Genomic DNA, 21,611 nt, shown 5'->3' with positions numbered 1-21,611 from the left:
CAAAACATTTAATTGCCGCTATTATTGAATTGTAACTATAAGTTATTAGTCTCCTCAGCTAGAGTGATTGCTTTAATACATAAATTCTAACACTACCTTCGAGATGTCTTCCGCCACTACGAGAAGAAGAGAGAGTCTCTACACAACACCAATATTTTATTAATACTCTATCATCATTTATTGAATTATAGACAAAATACAGTATCTTACCGGACTTTTTTTATTGTAATTAATGTTGGGAAATTTGTTTCAGCGAAGGTTAATATATTTTTGTATGTTGACATTCTTGATGGTTATCAAATGTTTGCATGTGGGTGTAATATATATGTCATTTTGGAGTAGGTACGGTCAGTTTGTTTGTAGAGGTCATAGAGGTAGGATGTGTACGAGTATATTAATTAGGACTCGTCAGATACCCGGATGGCAGTGACGGCAACAGAGAACTTGGTGAATACAGGCTACCGACTTGTCTCGACTGGTTACACATTGCATAACACTTGTAGGTTTTTAAATTCAAACTTGGCGTCATCTGGCGACAATGCCTTGAATTAAATATGGTCGACAGTGGCGCCATCTGGTAGCGACTTTATGAATTAAAGATGGCGGCAATGGAAAACTTGGTGAATACAGGCTACCGACTTGTCTCGTCTTGTCCCCCGACTTGTCTCGACTGTCTAGACTTGTCTCGACTCGTTCCCGACCTGTCTAGACTGACTACATAACACTTGGCGCCATCCGGCAGTAACTTTAAGAATTAAAGATGGCGACGGTGGCGCGCTCCGGCGGTAACTTTAAGAATTAAAGATGGCGACGGTGGCACACTCTGGTAGCAACACTAGGAACTAAAGATGGCGACGGTGGCGTCATCTGGTATCGATTGTATGAACTAAAATATGGCGACGGTGGCACCATCTACCAGCCAACTTGAGAACCAAGATGGCGGCGCCTCTGGCAACTAATTTTTGAATTTGGCGCGCGATACTAGCGACATCTACCAGCCAACTTGAGAACCAAGATGGCGGCGCCTCTGGCAACTAATTTTTGAATTTGGCGCCATCTGGTAGTCTGTGCTGGAATTAAAGATGGCGATGGTATAATAATAATTTGAATTTCATGCATTTGGGAAGGCAAAGACACCCTCCCCCCTTTTATCATAAAACTTGACGTCAGTACGTGGCATATATAGATTATTTATTCCACCATATCCCAATTGGTCTCGTGGTCTAGTGGTCAAGGTGTCCGCCTCGTAACCACGACATCCTGGACGTTTTCACGTCCCATGGATCGAATCCCAGCCTCGGCACTGAAATTATTTTAGTTAAAGAAAAAAAATAAAATAATCCCTGCTGCTATCTGGTGGCGACCAACAGAACTATATGACGTCGCAAGATGGCTGCCTCCAGCAGACGGAAACAAGATGGCGGCCTGCAGCAGACGAAACAAGATGGCGGCCACCAGCAGACGAAAACAAGATGGCGGTTGATGTTTACATCGAATTTCAAAGTTCGAAAAAAAAAATTCAAATCCAAGATGGCGTCCGTGACACAAAGTGCAACGGTGACGTCACGATTCGAAGTTGGTGGAAATTTCTAGAAATACAAAATGGCGGATGGATTAGCATGGATTGGCATACAGATTAGCATGGATTAGCATAGATTAGCGTAGATTGGCATGGATTAGCATAGATTAGCATAGATTGGCAAGGTCAAAGGTCAAGGCTCAAAGGTCATGATGACGTCATCCAAGATGGCCGCCGATGACGTCATCCAAGATGGCCGCCGATGACGTCATCCAAGATGGCGGGCTCCTGGCTCCTCCGCCTGTGCTTGAACCCCCCATTTCCAACTACTGTCGCAGATATAAAAAACATATTTGCAAGTATGCGAGCGCTAAATTATGCTGTTGCGCAAGTATTTAAGTGCGCAATTATGTAAGTTTCCGAGTGTGCAAGTATGCAAGTATGCTAGTGTGCTGCGTCATCCCTACCTCTCCCCTGCCGTCTCCTCTACCAGTTCCCCCACCATGTACCTAATTATTCCCCTGATGCAATCGGATCTTTCGTAAAGCTTAAAAAAAAATAGTAGCACCCTCAGCAAAGAAGTTTACTTAAGTACCGTTGCGTCACCTCGCTATGTTTTAAGTTTAATTCGTAACGCATGTCTTCAGGTCTGAGGCGTGGCGACATAGTTTCCGTACTGGGCGGATACTACAGAGGAGCGGAGGTCGCGGCAGAGGGCAGGGAACATTCCAGGTCGAGAGGGTCTCTTTGATGCGGGTTATAAATACCGACGACGACCCAGAGGTCCGCGCGTGCTTCAACACCTCCCCTCCCCCCCTTCTTCTCTTCCTGATACCCTGTTTGTTGACCCCCAAGTGCACGCGCCCGAACGATCCGCGTTACTGCTGCTCCAGTTTTTGATGTGTAACATCTTAGCGCTCGGCATACGGCATATGGTGGCAGTGATTTACTTTTGAATGGAACGAAAGTAAAGGAACGGAAATGTGTAACATCCACGCAGCTGCCAACTGTGGCGGTCGGCGTGATCCAAAATTCAGAAAGACAAAAGGGAAACGTTATAGTATTAACGCTTCAATAAATTTTAAAGATGGGCAGTATTTTGATAAAAATTCATTGTCAAAAATCATGTCCAAACCCGGGTATTGATTTCTTTTAAAGTTGTTTTCCCTTTTATCAGAGCCCTTTCATTGTGTAGTTTAAAATTTATTTCTGCCAATTAAATGATTCGATAGTCGACGTAGCTGCTCCGGCAACGAATTCTAGCGGCGGATGCATAAACTACGTGTGATTCGCTTGTAGTTGTAAACACAATTTGCTTTCATTTATCATGCTTGGTATTATTTTTAAGATATCTACTTTAAATTTCGTGTCCAAATTTGCCTGTTACCGAGGTTAGATGTTACAGATGACTGGCGAGTATTGAAGAAATCGCGGAAATATATTTTTTTTAGTTGATTGTGTCATCAGAACGTAACGAATTTTAATGTTTAGAGGGCGTGAAAAGTGAAACAATCGGGAGTGGGGCGCTCGTCGGCATATGTGCATTATAACACACATATATACTTGCGCACTCGCATAGTTTCTCACTCATATACTTGCACACGTTATTATACAATACTTATAATATCTCTGTCTGTGAATTATTTTACTTATAACGCACGTAGTGGTCTTTCACGCGTGCTTTTTTTTTCTGTTGTAAAAGTAAAATGTCTGTTAGGTTAGGTGTTGTAAATATATTACTACTAATGCCCCATTTTGGACACCAATCTGTATTATAACTAGTATATGGTGTGATATAATATGTATTTGCCACACACTCACTTATCAGTCTGTAAAAAGTAAAAAATATTAAGGTGTACTCAATATTAGCTTTGTTATGGCCCAGTATGAAATTACGCGCAGAAAGATATATATATATATATTTATTTATTTTAATGTGGCACTTAAGAAAATAGATAGAATTGTATTTAGGTACTCGGCACATAAACAAATGTACCTACCACATTTACAACGAAAACTACTCAAAGTCCTTGAAACTAAACTTGAGTTAATTAGGCCTAATAATAGTTGCCAATACGATGGGCACATGAAATAGCAGTAGTCTTTATCTTCAAAAGTAAAATCAAACAACATACAATGGTGGCAAATTCGGCTAGATAGTTTCACGGAGTAAAATAAATTCATTGCCAACTAACTCATTTCAATAGAACATTAAAAACGGCATCTTATGACTTCTGGCTTTGTGTTTGCTTATCTGTTCATTTGCAATGCCAGTTGAAAAGTAATGGTGACGTATATTTCACACATTATATTGTTCAAATATTAGCTTAAGTCTTTAAATATAATTGAAAACAATTTTGCAGCCACGGGGTACACAACAAAGTACCATACTCACGGTGGCGTTACTAATAAACGTAGAAAAGGTTCCTCAAAATGGCGTACCTGGTAGGATGCTGCTATGTACCCACTCTATATCACTCGTAATTTGTCCGTAGTGAGTGATGACACGTGAAATTGTGCGTCTTTCTTGCAGTAAACACTTATTAGTGAAAACACTAACACTACTTAAGTGTCTGCCTACACACACGTTTACTGAGAATTTATGCTACTTATATGGTCCTACTTATATGGACCCAACCGACGTTTTTTTTTAACATTCCGAAAAACCGTCAAGCACTGCGTCTGGCGCATACAAACTCCAAACTTCGAAGCGCCGGAACGCCGAAGCATCGACTAATCACATGACATTCCACAATCTTTGAAGAACTGTTAAACTTTCATGAAATTCATAACACGTGGTAGATGTAAGAAGTATTAATTGTTGCCAAACTAAAATTCACGGAAATCCATTTTTTAAGGGTAATAATTCGAAAGTGTGGGTGATCGGATTTTAAATGGAATTTGTTTTAGGTTGGATCAGAGACGTACTAAAACCTGAAAATGTGCGGAATCTCGCAAAATGGTTTATTTATTTATTTTCCCTATCCTAACTAAACTATTTATAGGAGAGTCCCGGGTTAGGGAGGGACCTATGTGCGTCTCAGGCCGAAGACTACACACTAAGTCGTGCTATGGATTGTCCATACATAGAGAGGGTCGCATGCATCGCGTGCTAGAAGGGGATTGGCCAACCAAGGCAGAGATTGGCGCAATGACCTACTCCCCTATCTTAAAACTAGCTTAAATATATGTTATGTTGAGCCAATGTAAAACCTGCATAGACACAGGGAAAACCCCGGGCACAGACATGGCGGAATGCAAGGTAATGCATTACTGCATTAGTATACAAGATACAGAGGATGGCATGGATGAAGAATTGGACAGAGTAGGAGAGGGGTTGAGGCACTTGGACGCATAGTCCGCTTTCACATTTTTTTTCCATTTTTGTTTTTATTCCAACCGCGAAATTTAACGAGCGAGAGGCGAACATCTGACACGTTTGGGCGCTGATCGAGGGACAGTGAAACTCTGGTTTCCGCTCGCGAATGAGCGCGGTCGCAAAGCGGTTACGAAATGGGAGCTGGTTACTCGAGCATTATGTTATTCAATTAGCAAAGACTCGTGGAATGCATCCAAGGATATCACATCATATGACGGAATCAACTCGTTTCTTCGTTGTTTTTTTTTCTTTCAAATTATTAATTTTTTTTGTTTACGGGTGATTTTCACCCGGTTGCGTATAAAATATTATTTTTTGCCTAACGTGTTGTCGATATTTAAATGAGAGCCAGTATTTAAAAAACAAAACAAAAATATTTATTTAATAAACTCCGTTCTGATAAATGAAATAAAAAGAGGCATAATTCGTTCTTTAAATGATTTTCTTTCCTTTTCTTTTTAATGGTTTCTGAAACGCAATTTTTTAATGTAAATTGACCGGGATTTCGTGTATACCTTTTTATTTACCTGAAAAAATTGATTTAAGAGCGAAAATACGAATATACTTAAATAAGTCCCGTGAAAAAAAAGTGACCAACTTTGAAATTTGAAAATCCTCATCTTCTAAAATTATAATATAAGGTGTTCAGAGACCGTATATTATTGTCGCGTCGAATCAGGTTCCCACTAATAGGGGTTTTACTCAGTCATGATACACGAAAGTCGGAAAATAATGAATGTGTTATCGATTTGAGTGTTTATACAGGATCCCATATATTAGGTAATGTAAATTCGTACACAGAATGGTGAGTGCAAAAAGGCGTTGGAGATCGTCTGTGTCCGATATAAAGATATCGGCCTGGAAACGGTAACATAAATTTCAAATCGGCGTAATATTATTGATACAACCTGTTTTTTTTAAGCCCAAAATATCATATCGCTGTGTCGTTTAGAAGAATGTTGTTCAAATTTAAATATCAATTGAACTTTTCGTGCATAAAATATCTATAACGTAGCTAAAAAAATTTTTACGGACTCTATGGTAAATGTGCTACAAATAAATCAAATAAGACGATATCAAATAAAATTTTATATGCGATATAAATTATATGTGGCAGTTATACAAAATTAATTACAGTTTTCCAAAGTAGCAGTTTGTTCAGTTCGATACTGATTTATTACTTCCTGCAGTTACTAACAGTATTTTGGGAACCTGTGACTTAATCGGATTCGGCAAGCTGCATTCCAATTTAATTTTTTTTCGATGCTAAGTAATTGTTCTGCTTTGTTCCCAATTCAAAACATGCAGTGATTGTTGTCGTTTGATATCGGCTCTCGCGCGCCAAGTAGGGACTTCCGTGCACATTTTAACTGGCTGGCTAATTCGAACGAAAATTGAATATTCCTGCTTGGGGGATTAGACGGGCTCTGTTGAAATCCGTAAGGTTTTTTGAATTCACCTTTTGGTTTTTTTTTTTTTTTTCACTCATGAACTCCTTGAAGTCTTTGCTTTATTATTTTTTTTTTTAATTTTCCTCGTCGCATGATCTAACAATGATTGTGCACATACAGATACAGAGAACTAAAAGAAAAATAAACTTTACATTTCATGCGGAGTCGTCCATCGCGGTAGGCGCGTACTGCCGCATGCCTGTCATGTGCGATACGATCACCTGCTGGTCAGACGTTCACCGAGAGCCTGTTTGTTTATAATTAATATATTATAATAATTAATGTTAATGTACCTCAATGTCAAACACAATTTTAAAAAAGGCTTTATTCAAGTAAGAAATACACTTGAAGCGTTAGGATCGCCGCTTCTTTCAAACACCGCGCGTCTGCGCGGGCGGCGGCTCGTCGTCCCCTCCTTCCTTCCCCCTCCTAGTGTCTGCCTGCTAGCTTCCCCCTCCTAGTGTCTGCCTGCTTGCTTCCCCCTCCTAGTGTCTGCCTGCTTGCTTCCCCCTCCTAGTGTATGCCTGCTTGCTTCCCCCTCCTAGTGTATGCCTGCTTGCTTCCCCCTCCTAGTGTATGCCTGCTTGCTTCCCCCTCCTAGTGTATGCCTGCTTGCTTCCCCCTCCTAGTGTATGCCTGCTTGCTTCCCCCTCCTAGTGTCTGCCTGCTAGCTTCCCCCTCCTAGTGTCTGCCTGCTAGCTTCCCCCTCCTAGTGTCTGCCTGCTTGCTTCCCCCTCCTAGTGTATGCCTGCTTGCTTCCCCCTCCTAGTGTCTGCCTGCTTGCTTCCCCCTCCTAGTGTATGCCTGCTTGCTTCTCGCCTCCCCTCTCCTCCTCCGTTCGGCGCATGCGCGCTGCGCGGCACATATGTTATAAAAGCAGACGTTTTCAATTTATTCGGTCTTGTTCTTCTTGTTCTCCTAGTATCAACTAGCTTGCCTGACCTCGTTTAGTCTCTTTTGAGAGCTCGAGTAATTGTTAGCCAGCATGTAGTCAGTCAGCCAGACTTTAACTTTGTACGACGTGCGCGACCTCGGGGGAAAGAAAATGCAAGTTGGAGTGAGGCGGTGGCCCTTGCCATAATGTAAACGTTTCTTGAATTTTGATGTGTTTTGTCTAAATTCCCTTTCGATCGCCACCTGGAAAATTACTTTTGGAAATCATGTAAATTGATTTAATTTAACTTCACTTGTTTGTAACTGTTCTCTCCTGAGTCGTCGACGTACGTAAAACGTAACGTAATTATTCATTTTAAGATAATCTAACTTAATTTTTGTAACGCACGTAATGCGCATAAGGCAGTGGGTTTTCCCTGCATTTTGACAATCTTGTAATTTGGCAGTTTCAATGCGTCTACCGCGCATGTTTTGTACCACGATGCGCCGGCGTAAAATCTCACCTTTTTTTGTAGCCTTGATAATGGCTCGTTCTCTTTTGCTGTGTGTGTTAAGCACTTGGTTTATTTGTTACGTAAATGATTACCTTGTTATTTATTTTTGTTAAGTTTTATTAAAATTTAATTATTGTTAAAATTTGCTGTTGTGTTACAAATACCCGTTCACAATCCTTGCCATGCTATGACGTCCCACCCCGTCCTTATGCCTGTAGGCATTACACACTCATAATGCTGCCTCGCTGATCGTTTTTGTCCCTCATCTTCAGCCCGGAAAATTTATTTTAATCATTTAAATACTAATAGAGTTTTATACATGCGTTTATTTAACACTGTACGAGCGCATGGAATTGCTTTGTGCGTAAGAACAAGGATGTCTGTTTTTTTTCCGTTGTATCGGAAAGAGGGGCACGATAATGAAGTTAAGATGAGGTTCAGACACTTCCACAGAGGGATACTTGCACGAGGCCCGCTAAACCTACAGCCTAAAGAGGGAACATTGTAGGAACATGTAAAACACTTACCCCACTCGTTATTCTTATGGATAGATACCGGAAAAATTCGCGGGTTCATTTCACGATATGCTATAATTAAAACAACTGTATCTTTATATTGCTTCTCGGATTGGCCCACAGTTTATCTGAAGGACTTCCAGCCAATGAAAAACCTTCAACCAAAAAAGTATCCATTCGCAAGCGTCCCAGTTTACAGGTGCCACGAGTCAATATCCAATGAGCAGGTGGCATTTGCCTGCGTGTGTAGGGGATTGTGGAGTCTATCCTAGAGGTCATCGAAATCGCGAATTTTTCCAGTCACTACTTATGGAACACAAGGTTAGGTTGTGCTTTATTAGTATGGATTATGTGTAGAGACCCGTAAAATTCGCGGTTTCAATGACCTCCAGGATAGACTCCAATATCCTCTACACACTCGGGCAAATGCCAAATGTTCATTGGCTGTTGACTTGTGAGTCGTCTCGACTGGGTGGCCTGTGATTCGACACTTCTATGAGTGAGGGTCTCTAATTGGCCCTCAGTCCTCCAGATTAACAGTGAACCAATGACAGACGCAAAACTTAGGTATAATTTTATTTGAATTTTAGCTTAACACGAAATAACCCGCGAATTTTTCGGGTCTCTAATTATGTGTGATTATGCTTAATTTGGTTTCGTTGGTTTAAGTTGGTTATGTTAGATAATGTTTAGGTTTGATTAGGTTAGGTAAACATGGAGTAGATTAGGTTTGATGAATAGGGTTCGATTATGTTAGTTTGAATTTCGTTAGATTTGACTGGGTTAAATATTATTATAGTTATTTAAGAATAGTTTGGTTAGGTTTGGTGTGATGATGTTGGACTATTTTTTGTTCGCCCCCTCCTTCTTTGCCGCCTTGTCAGAGAGTCATTAATCACTGGAAATCTTTTGAAACGCACTAAAAATTTGGCTGAACAATATTCCTGAATTCTTGCTTGCCTTAAAACTACACATCGAAAACAATTAAAATAGCACACAGAAATTCCTTTTTTTTCTCACTTATTTCTTAGAATTATGTCCAAACCGTTGGTATTACGAAAACTTTTAATTAGAACAGTTCTTTTAGATCATGTTGTAAAAAAAAACTACAAAAAAGTTTATCTTTATAGGAAGCTTAGTAACGAAGATAGAGTTGAAAATAGGAGATGCTATAATTCACATGATCAAATGGGTGAAGGAGGTTGAAGCTAGGAGGGGGGGGGGGGTGTCGTTTGGAAGAATAGAAAATGAATAATGTTCAAATAACTGACTGAAATTTAGCTTTTCTTGAATTATTCCCTGAATCCACCTATCCCCCCCCCCCCCCCCGGTTTTTTTTTTTTTAATTTCTTTGGCTAGTTGCCCGATTTTCCCGCTTCTGAACGCTTGTTGATTCTATGATTTCGGTGTGCTCTGGTTCGTCTTAGAATTGCTAGTAGGATCAAAGGGGACGTTTGAAGTAAGCTATTACTTACTAGTCTGCGGAAGTTAAATCACAAGTGCTGTCAGATCTGCTTGTGGAGTAGATATGCAGGTAGACGAGTAAACGAATATGTGCATCTACTTCTCTCGCACTTCCAGGGAAATAAATTTCATTTCGAAAAGTTTTTATTGTACATAAAACATAATACCACACACTAGGAATTAAATACTGTTTAAATCATTTGTACTATATTATTTACCATGATTTACCACATACTAAATAAAAATATATATTTTATTAGATTTATTTGGGTGTTTCAACAAATACATGCACGTTTAACGAACGTATTTACGAAACAAAGGTAGAAATTTGTGTGGTAGTAATTAGTAATCAAGCTCAGAAGTTATTTATTTTTGAAAAGAAATAAGTAAATACTTGGTAAAATGGCAAAAGCCATTTTCAGAAGACAAAAAAAAATCATTACTGTCGGTTCTGATCAGAAAGTTCGAGGGGGCGTAAGTACAACCGTGTACATGCTTGAATACGGGTGCGACCTTAAACTTTGTCCGCGCGTCACTGCTAGCGGCGTTGCGTTGTGCCTCTGCGCAAACACGTATATAATCGCACTCCTCTCTGGCCGGGCTGCTTGTTGTCATGACAACTGCCCTCTCCCCCCCCCCCCCCTCAACGGTCCGACCTGTTTTTCCCCCTTCCCAGAACCACCGTCAAAGCCACAAGGGGCTTCGTTCCAAACGAATCGGGTCGCTTTCGCAGCAAGTGCGATATGCTGTTGCAGCCAGGTGCTTTTGATAAATACACGAAGCGTGTGTTGGACATCATACGTGGAATTGCGTGGAATAGACTCGCCCACAACACCCACGAATAACTTTTGTGTGCGGTTCTTTTGACTCGTGGTACCTGTAGTGCCTGCGGGGCCCGTAATCGATAACTCGTCACGCTTACGTGGTCATAGAAACGGTAGACAATAACTTTCATGTTCTCTCTTGAATTTGCGCTTTATAGTGCGTGGTTCCCGGTTGACTTGTCCCGCTAAAGCACAATTCAACATTCAGAGGACGTGACAATGAGGGCTGATGTGTTTCGGGATTGTTAAAACAATTCATAGGAAACCTTACAAGTTGAACGATACACGCAGATCACATTTACAGTTATGGCCACGGTAACGTTTTATGCTCTTAGAATTTTTTTTTAAACTGTGGATATTGAAAAGTTTTACATGAAATATAGATAGGGATCCCGAATAAATTGTTAGCCCCCGGGCGCATTTTTTTTTTCTCTCGATGGTCCTGCGCACTGGCACCACTGCTATCTGTAAATAATAACAAGATCTTGGTGCAGTGCGGGGGTGCTATAGCACACTCTCGCACCCTATGGCTCGCCTACACGGAGCACTGTTAAAGAATAATAAAGGTTCACAATTTATCTTCCCTCCTTTTGCTGCGCTTTGGGACACTGGATTTCAACATCTCAGTTTCTTGCAACGAAATTCTAGACATACTCGAGCTTGCATCCCTTGATCAGACCTGTTGGCCCCGCCTACCCAGGAACACACACGAGCACACGCAGAGCTTCAGAAAGGGGGGGAAAGAACCACGCAATTTGAAACTGCTCAAGATATCCGGATTTCGACTTTGAAGCCGTATTTTTAGGAGCGGGTAAATGGCTAAAATGCGTGTATTCAGAAACATTTTTAGGCATGGAACACCCGATAGAGATCCCTTAAATCACTTAAGGGGCTGCATTATACATTTATCTTCATTTATTTTCCCGTATAATGTAATGGTTACCGCTTTTAACCTCATGGTTGCCTTAAGCACGACGAGAGTACTGCTTGCCAGTTCAGAGCATAGTGTTTAAGGGCGATACCGCGCTAGAAGCACCAACGAGCGTCGCACTTAATATCCCGCCTCACCAACATAAATACACAATACACCCATGAGACTAGGCGGGCGCCTTAAACAGACAACACGGTGACAGCTAATGCCTTAAAACGGTTTTGTCACAATAGCAGCTGTGGGCCTCGTCCGACTGCCATATCCGGGCGGAGTTAGGAATATGTCCTAGGAATATATTCTTGAGTTGGAGTAGTCGAACAGGCGGAGTTAGGAATATATCGATGACTACAATGCTATACACCTGTAAATCGATTAAGGAAAATATAAGTAATTTTTAATGTGTTTGTTAAATGAAATATAATCTATATGTATGTGTATACACACACACACACACACACAGAATGTGTATAAACCCAAGCAAACCCCAACCAGGGATTACATCTTGGATAGAAGAGATAAATATAGTAAATAAGCAGTAAGATAATCTGCCAGATCCGGGGGTTTGTCGGCTTTCCTGATTGTGATTGAAGGAGCATTTATCCTTCTGGATGTGGGCCAGCTATCACCCTCATCCTCTTTCGTTTTGGGCGAAGTACAGCCGGTCTGTGATGGGTGTAAGGGCTGGAGGTTTGGTTTGCCGAGGGTACTGCACCCTTCCCACATAGGGAGGCGCCGTCGGAGGCACTCTGACCTCAAGGAAGGATGACCCCAGTGCCCGACTGGTGACGCCAATACTTAAGTTGAGTGCACAGTTAAAAAAAAAAAACCTTAACAGTATGTCTTGAGCACAAGATTTGACCGCCATGTTTTCGAACCTACTGATTCACAATAACTAGGGACCGGAAAAATTCGCGGATTCAATGACTCTAGGATAGCCTCCATTATCCTCTGCACTTCTCAAGTAAACACGCGTGTTCATTGGTTACTAAATTATGAGTCGTCTTCACTAGGTAGCTTGTGATTAGACGCTTCTTTGGTCGATAGTCTCTCATTGGCCCAGAGAGCTCCAGTTAAACCGCGATCCAATAGCAGAACCAGCATAATTATACACATGTTTATTATTATTTATACACATACACAGCCTATCACGAAATGAATCCGCGAATTTTTCCGGTCTCTAACAATAAGGCATAGGATGGTCGTGTGAATAGGAGGAAAATTAGTATATTTTATTTATGTTACGGACGCATGGTGCAACAGCTAATGAGAGTAGAGTAGAATGCAATTTTGGCGGGACTAGAGAACTGTTTATAATTATCAACAATATTGTGGCCAGAAATTGTCGATATATTACAATGTTCAGGTGCATGTAATTCCTGCTTTAAAAATGAATTATTGCTATTACTACAGACAAAAAGGTCGCTAGCAATAATTAATGTAGATAAAAATGTTTCATGTTTAGAATGGCAGACTAAAAATTTGTATATATGTAATTGAAATTAATTTGTATTAAAAAAAACTGTTCACAAATTGCTGATCAGATGTCGTGGGATAATCATTTGGTAGTTGAATATAGTTATTTAACAACACTACCAACATATGTCGGATGTATCGCGAAATTTCATTGAGTGGAATCAACAGTAAATTGTAAACCGATATCGTCCAAGCCTGCTATGCACTCGCTTATGGTTCATTATTTTTTTAATTGTGAACCCAGCCTTGGGGTATTAAAGTAACTGGATTTCTTTTGTTACGTAGTTCTACCTAATGGCGCATATACTGGGGCTCAGTCCTGATATCTTAGCGGGACAACATGTCAGATCCAGGAACCCTCTGTGGTTGTGCGAGCGCATGGTGGATGGGCATGTTTTCCAACCCTGTCTGTGGTTGGGATGGGGTCTCGCACGCCAATTTGATTTTTTTTTTCATTTATTGTCATCTCTGATTAAGGGCTGTTTCTGTAAATTTAACACTATACCTAGTTTGCATTTGTTGTTGTGTCACCAGCGGCGACTCCAGTGGGAAGGCCGAGTAGGCTCAGGACTAACCGACATTTTCAAAATTGATAAATGGAATTAAGACTTTTTATAAAAATACACAATTCATATTAAACTTTAGGTTTATTTTGAAAAAAAAAAAGCAGTTGGCAATGAAATGGAATTATACATTCGCCTTCAGATTTGTAACAATTTACATTAACGTACGGGCCGTGTTGTAATATTCACCTTATATTGACACTAGTTTAATCCTAACGATTAATTTTGTGACCATTATAGGTATTAAAGTGTATTTTGTTGGCATACAACCATACGTTTTCAATAAATCTTATGATTAATAAATATATTATACAAATTAGAATTCAGGGAGAAATAACATACTCTCAGAAAGCCACAAAATTTACCATGTAGCATCTGAATTTTCAATATTCCCCGGACCACCCTCTGTTATGGGAAGGGAGGCAGTCCCCCCCCCCCTTTTTTTTTAGAGCCTGGACTCCCAAAACTGTGCATACGCCCCTGTCTGTCACCAATTAATTCCACAGATACAATGGATGTAAAAAGGCGCACCTTTGTAGACCCATTATATAACACTCTGGAAATATCTGTGTAAAATATTGTTCTGGCTCGAAAATGGCTTCTGTAAGTTGACTCGGGGTCATACCTTTATGGTGATGGTACGGAAGGAGTGGTGGTGTGCTAGCCGGACAAAGACACCGGAAAACATGCCAGATCCGGGCATCGAATCATAGGACCTCCGGTAACTTCCAGTTGACGGAATGCCGCATCTTACCTCTCGTCATGAAGTACAGTATTTATTAGGAATTGATTGTTGTAAATTATCCAAAGATAATGACTGTAACTGTGTGCTGAATTAAATAAACATAAGAGTTTGCGGTCGGGACTCGAACCCGCGCTGTTCTCGGTCTATGTTAGGCGCGCAGGAACATGTGAACTCTCCCTCTGAGCGCTCGGGAGCCAACGAACCGCGTTCTGGTCATGATGACGAGAAGTCAACGATTGACACGTCCAGTTAGTGATAACTAGAGACCGGAAAAATTCGCGAATTCATTTCGCGATAGGCTAAAAAACAAATAGTTATACCTCAGTGCTGCCTCTGCTATTGGCTCACAACTCACCTGGATGACTCTGGGCCAATTAGAAACACCAAACCAAAGCTTTATCGAATCACAGGCTGCTACGTTTGGACATCTCACAAGACAGCAGCCAATGAGTGGGTGACATTTGACCGAGTGTACGTATAACTATGGAGTTCATCCTACAGGGCATTGAACCCGCGAATTTTTCCGGTCCCTAGTGATAACTGCTCTCGGTTTATCTGGAGGACTCCAGAGCCAATGAGAAACTTTCAACTAAAGAAAGACGTCACATATCAGTAGCCAATGAACAAATGACATTTTCCCCTAGTATTCCGAGGACTGAACTGTAATAGTCTATCCTTGAGATAAATAAAGCGGCGAATTTTCACGGCAGCGCTGCTGGCGCTAAGAAAACGCGCAGCGTTGTGACGCGCGCTGCTATCTATCGGGCGCGGAATAAACTAACTTCAGTAGCTATGGTCTCTTCCGCCAGGTAGCAGGCCGCGTCTTTGTGAATGAGTGCGAGCGAGTATCATACACGTTATCACCCTTTTTTTCTATTGTTACGCCTCTTGCACAGCAGGAAAAAGAAAGAGAGCGCAGAAGTGAGAGAAAAAGAAGACTACGGCCAACTTTTATAACGGACGCTTTTGATGTTCATGTGTGGTTCCAGCACAGAGGTGAATATAGTGCGAGTGCAGCAGTTGAGATTGTGCGCGGTTGCTGCCGGTACGTTGAACCGAACGTGTCGTGACGGGATTTTATTTATTTTCGAAATGTGCTCTTGTGAATTATTACATTGTATTTTATAACACGTTCACAAGTTATCCGTTTTCTTGAGAAGATGGAACATTTCACCGATCTTTTCTTTTCGAAACCTAGAAGGTAAGTTACGCTTGCAGGTAGAAACCTAATACTATTTTCATTAAAAAAGTTAGTATGTTTTTATTACATTATCCTCACAAACGTAAAATTTAAGTAGCTGAAACAAGTTGGCTTTGTATTAGGTCACTGAACTAATGTTCACACGTTCTGAAGTTGAGATGCCCGTTATAAACAAATGGAATGTCTGCGTGGTAACGTGTGTGTATGTATGTATGTATGTATGTATGTATGTATGTATGTATGTATGTATGTATGTATGTATGTATGTATGTGTATATATATATATAACCTGCACATGATTACAACTTTTTAACCACAGGCATCTTGACATTATGTATTTTGTTTGTAAGCGTACGTTTTCGTAAACGTTTTAAACTAATGAAACATACCTATTTATTTGGTTTCTGGAAAGTAATTGCATAAGGTACATTGTTGCATGGATCTGTCGTGTGACAAGGAAGTGCTAAATGTTAATTGGTTGGCAGTAAATCTGGAGAGTTAATTAAATGCACTTTTGACACCATGCAGCATTTCTTCTGCCCTTATACTAGTTAAACTGGTTGTGTTTGTCGGACTTGAAATTATTATTTTAATTAATCGTTTTACGCTCACTAAAAACAACGTACCTTCTGATAAGAAGTGGTGGAAATTTATTTTGTATTGGTTAATGATCATTAAAGTTAAGAACTTATAAAATCATTAAACTTTTTTTTTCGCTCTCATATTCATTAATAGATTTTCAGACTTACATACCTACGTAATTTCTTACACTTTTATGCCTCGGGAAATTTTAAACATTTAATGGAAGAAGCTAAACAAATAAACAAACATAAATATTTTAAGATGGTGAAGGTTGCCGGCAATAGGTATCTCGCTAACATTTCCGAGGTTATTTCATCCGTCCGTCCGCTGTAAAGGTTTTGCTGGAAGACGGAAGGAATTTTCCGTGCCATCTGATTGACTGCAAGTCACGTGATTAACGGACGGACGGGTCCTGATTTATTTACCTACTTGAGAAAACTGTGTTCTGTTCTGTTCAGTTCCACGTTTTGTTTGTACTTCGTGTCGAGCAACGCAGTATGTAAGTCGGTCGCGTAAGTAGGACAGGTGTTTTTTTTTTTTATACTGGTAATGTGTGCAGAGCTTTGCAGGTACCGGCTGATTTAGCAATGATGTAGAATGTAACACGTATCTAACTTTTCTAGGTAGCTAAAAGCTTTTATTCGACTTCCAAACCTACCGCGAATAATATATTTTTTCAAAGTGTACGCTCAAAATATAAAATGTGGCTTTAGAATCGCGTTGAAAACAAGAATGGTTTTGCATATTTATCGTAATCATCATCGTGACCATCTTGTGCTAAAGGTTAGGTTAAGGGTATGTTTTTATGTTTTGTTACATTGATGTATTTTAATCGTTGATAAAGTGTTATTTACCGTACAAGGCTATAACTGCAACCGAACTTTATTGCAGCACACAAAACCTCTTTCGTACAGTACACATGTTATGATGTGTAAACTTCTTATTAGGTTTTTCGATACTTTTCACACACACCTATTTCAAATTCAGTATTTTGTTTATTTATATATCTGGAGTACATAATGTGATTACAAGATGACAGCAACAATCAACAGTCCATAAACTGTGAAAACATAGTAAGCTACGTTAAATTCTAAATTCCACAAAAAACCCAGTGATGACAGTTGTTTTGTGAACGAAGGTATTTAAAACGATAATAAGCTAAAAGCTTAAATTTTTACTTATGATTTTACGTATGTTTATTAGATTAAAAATAATTAAATACAGGTGCAGTGCGGAACTAAAAAAGAAATACGTATTCTAATAATCCCTAAGAATCATGCATTCAAATTTCGCAAAGTTTTGGTCAGTTGAATTAACTGTAATTGTTGGTATAACACAAAGTGATTCTGAATTAGACCGACAAAAATTGGCTGCAGTTTATAATCATGACTAAATAAGTTGAAAACATTAATACGGCTGTGAAGTTGTGGCTCAATTATTGTAAATAATAGAGAAAATGTTTCAGATATAACATTTGAAAACCTGGATTATGTTTCATTGGACGAAGTTTTAAAAGCACCTCGTATTTTGTCGCTGTAGCAAACTTTTTCATAGAAATAATTGGGGCACCATCTTTATTTTCATGTATTTCAATAAAATAATTTTGTTACAGCGACAAAATTCATGTTAATTGCATAAATACATTCAATTAAACATATACTAGACGCTCAGTGTAAATATTTTCGAAATTATTTACAATAAAAATGTTTTTGAGCCCAAACTTCAAATTTCCCTGCCTTGGGAAGCACCTCGGACCACAAGTCGTATAAATGTTTTCAACATATTTTTTTTTTGTGATGAATTTGCAGCCGAAGTATATACACTCTTTACATACACTCGGCTGTATAGAATGGCGCCGCATGCATGCGTTCAAGGTCACCATGTGGGGATTTATTGCAACAGACTAAAATAAGTACGATTGCGAAAGTTATTTTGCAACGACACCATTGTTTTGGAGGCCACTTTGGGATTGTTTGAAAAAATAAATTACATTGTTGGAATAAATAACAATTTCTCTATTTTTTTTTGGTAACTTTTCGTTTGTAGATGATAGCTTAGTGTTTATAAATTGCAGACCATATGAGGTTGTTACGTTTTTACTGTTATTTAAGTAAATCAAAAATTAAATAATTTGTAAAAGGACAAGTTTTCGTGTTATAAAACTGTACATCTATCTATACTATAATAAAACAGTAGTTTTTTTTCTGTCTGTCTGTCTGTTTGTACGCGGTGTTCCACAAAACTACTATACGAATTTTAATGGGGTTTTCAAGTTTATTTGAGCGCAGCAGAGAAAGAAATATAAGCTTTATTTCATCAAAATCGGCTCAAGGAAAGAAGAGAAATCTTAATTTTATGACATACAATATAATCAATATAAGAAACCATTAAGTTTTGCTGTTGTAAGGAACTAAGTAGAGAGTAAGAAAAAAATAAAGATCCTGACAGTTTGTAGTGTCGCCATATTTGTTTCAATTTTCAATACCCTTTTTGTATATTACAATTTAAATTGCAGAAAAAAATCATGTTTCATAGACACATAAATAGTGAGTATGTGTCATTTTTCTATGTCCACGAGGTCTCGCCGCTTCAATTTTCTCCTTGGGGCGAACCCGTCCGCTTAATTAAATTAAATAAACAGCTTTTATCGTTGAATGATTTATTTCATGAAAATCTGCTCTCATAAAGACACTAATGAATAACCAACATGTTCGATAACAATAAATTGTGATATGGCGAAAGTGTTACAAGATTGCTCTCTAATCGTTTGGGATGAATGCACGATGGCGAATAAAAAAGCAGTTGAAGCTGTGGACAGGACAATACGGGACATTAGGCGCGATGAAAGGCCAATGGGGAATGTCACACTACTCTTTTTCAGGAGATTTTCGGCAAACTCTACCAGTTGTAAGTCGAGGGACTAAAGCCGATGAAATCAAAGCTTCACTGAAGAATTCTTACCTCTGGCCTCAAATAAAAAAAAACTGCAACTAACAATTAACATGAGAGCATAGCTGGGTGGTAATTCTCATGCGCAAGAATTTTCCGGTGTTCTATTAAAAGTTGGAGAAGGTGCCCTCCCTGAGCAACACGGTCAGGTGACGCTTCCAGAAATACTTGGCAGAGTCGTATCTTCGGAAGACGAACTCATACGTTCGGTATTCGGGGATCTGTCAAACATACATCAGGAACATACGTGGTTATTTGAACGTGCCATACTCACTCCAAGAAATGACCAAGCTGCTGCAATCAATGAAATTTTTTTTAACTAATTGAATAGGGCTGAAGTGGTTTATACATCGTTTAACAGCGTCCTTAATCAGGACGACGCCACTAATTATCCAGTTGAGTTTTTGAGTTCTCTCACTGCAAGTGGTCTTCCTGTTCACAAAATTGTTCTCAAAGTCGGTGTTCCAATAATGCTTCATAGGAACCTTACTCCCCCAAAATTGTGCAATGAAACCCGACTTAAAGTAACTGCTCTACAACGAAATATAATCGAAGCTGAGTTTCTTACTGGATGTGGCTCAGGTGAAACAGTTTTCATACCACACATACCTATCATCCCGAATAACTTCCCGTTCGGGTTCAAGCGCACACAGTTTCCAATAGCAGTTTGTTTCGCGATGACAATAAATAAGTCTCGGGGTCAGAGCCTTAAGGCAGCTGGTGTCGACTTAAGGTCTGATTGTTTTTCCCACGGCCAGATGTATGTGGTTTGCTCGCGGGTCAGTAATGCAGACAATCTTTACATTTTAGCTCAAGACGGGAAAACAGTAAATGTGGTTTACAAAGAAATTTTATGAAGTGTCTTTCCGACATTACATTTGAAAGTAGAAACATATTTACCCAAAATTTAGGTAGTAACATATATTTATTGCAAAGACTGAAATGGAGGTGAGAAAAATTATCATTTGTGAACATAAGAAAACTACTACAACTGTATAAACTGTTATGTTATAATGTTTAAATTTATAAATGGAGCAAGATAATACAAAATTCCATGCGGAAAAAGCGTGGGCAGCAGCTACGTTTAGTTATAGGTATAGGGCTATGCATGCTGATTTTTCATATACTGCATGGATGCGAACATGTAAGAATAATCTATCTATCTTACTATAATAAAGCAGTAGTTATTTTTCTGTCTGTCTGTCTGTTTGTACGCGGTGTTCTACACAACTACTATACGAATTTTAATGGGGTCTTGCGTATAACAGTCATTACTTAATTATTTGCCTTCAATGCAGTTACCTTATTTCACGTCCAGAGAAGCGGGCGGGTTCGGCTAGTTAATACATAAACAGTATTCTGTGTTAATGAATGGTAATCATATTGAAAAAAATAGCTGATAACAATCATACCAATATCATCATTATTAAATACTAGGGGGGCTGTAAGGCGCCTAAGACTACCGTTGAAAAATGATAACTACAACAAACACTTTAATTTAATGTACACGAAGTTTTTATTAGAAAGCAAATCCTTTTAATATCTACAAAATAAATGAAAATTATTTCTGATAAAATATAAATTATAAAAAAATTGACAAATTACATTCATACCAATACATAAAGTGCATCTGTGCTGTTTACCGATAATTTTAGCAGCAAGAAATCATGTGACCACAAAATAAGAATATAATATAAAAATTCTTAAGTATGACACTAAAAAAAAAAGAAAATAAAAAACTTTCGGGCATTCAAACACACACTCATATACTACATATGTGTGTGTATATATATACATATACATATGTGTATATATATACACACAAAAAATACATAAATACCAACTATTTTTAAATAAGATTATAAACTTTAAATATATAAGCATAATTAAAAAATTAAAAAATAAGATTTTTAAAGGGCATAAGTAAAAATTCAAAATATCATCAAAAGTTTCCCAGTGAGCAAACTTAAATTTTACAAAATGGGAAACATTTTTCACAGTTTATCGTTTAGAGCTAATCTTTCTGAGATAAAGCCTTTTTTAGTAATTAATAAGCGCAGTTATTCGTAAGTCACCTAAGGCGCCCATTAAAAAAATTATGAATTCAACAAACACTTAAATTTGATAACTATTGAATTTTATAACTAAGCCGTGTTCCACTTATGTAGCTGTATTTCAAATGTTATTCTATTGTTACACTTCCATTTTCTATTTTATACACATCTCAATGGAGTAGGCTAATATTTGTTCTTCATGATACGCCTGTCTTCAAGTTATACATATCTCAGTGAGTCAGTGATCAGCGTAACTATGTTGTTTATTATTATTGAGTGTAAACATCTTTACTTTCGGTATATGAAATTTTTAGGAGTAATTACGTGAAAATAGAACGGAAGTCGATGAAATGGAAATATCACACAAAAATGGCGGACCCACGTGTAACAACACAAACCCGTATATAGTCACTTTAGGAAACATTATTTTACATTCCAAACGTATCGGTGTTCCAAATGAAACGTTGTGTTAGTGAAACTACCCTGGAATATATTTGGTAAACTAAAACAGTCGTAGTAAAAAGTAATGCCAAGTTAAAAAATAGTTTCCTAAGAGACTGGCGTTACAAAAAT

At 38.7% G+C, this 21,611-nt stretch overlaps 1 protein-coding gene across 3 annotated transcripts in view; it reads left to right on the top strand.

Moving 5' to 3' along the window:
• The window catches only part of LOC134531781 (nuclear receptor coactivator 7), a 667,626-nt gene that overhangs the window by 273,322 nt on the left and 372,693 nt on the right, over positions 1-21,611 (top strand). The window contains exon 1 of one of the 3 annotated variants that reach the window (XM_063367694.1): positions 15,077-15,453. The exons of the other annotated variants lie outside the window; for them this stretch is intronic. Coding sequence (XP_063223764.1) covers positions 15,413-15,453 — 41 coding nt within the window. The 5' untranslated portion in view covers positions 15,077-15,412. Of the gene's footprint in view, positions 1-15,076; positions 15,454-21,611 lie in introns of those variants that run through there. 3 annotated transcript variants of the gene reach the window in all.

This window comes from Bacillus rossius, chromosome 5 (genome assembly GCF_032445375.1).
Source record: "Bacillus rossius redtenbacheri isolate Brsri chromosome 5, Brsri_v3, whole genome shotgun sequence".
In the NCBI taxonomy this organism is placed as follows: Eukaryota; Metazoa; Arthropoda; class Insecta; order Phasmatodea; family Bacillidae; genus Bacillus; species Bacillus rossius.
The sequence above is the reverse complement of the archived record's forward strand: the minus strand, read 5'-3'. Positions and strand labels throughout refer to the sequence as shown.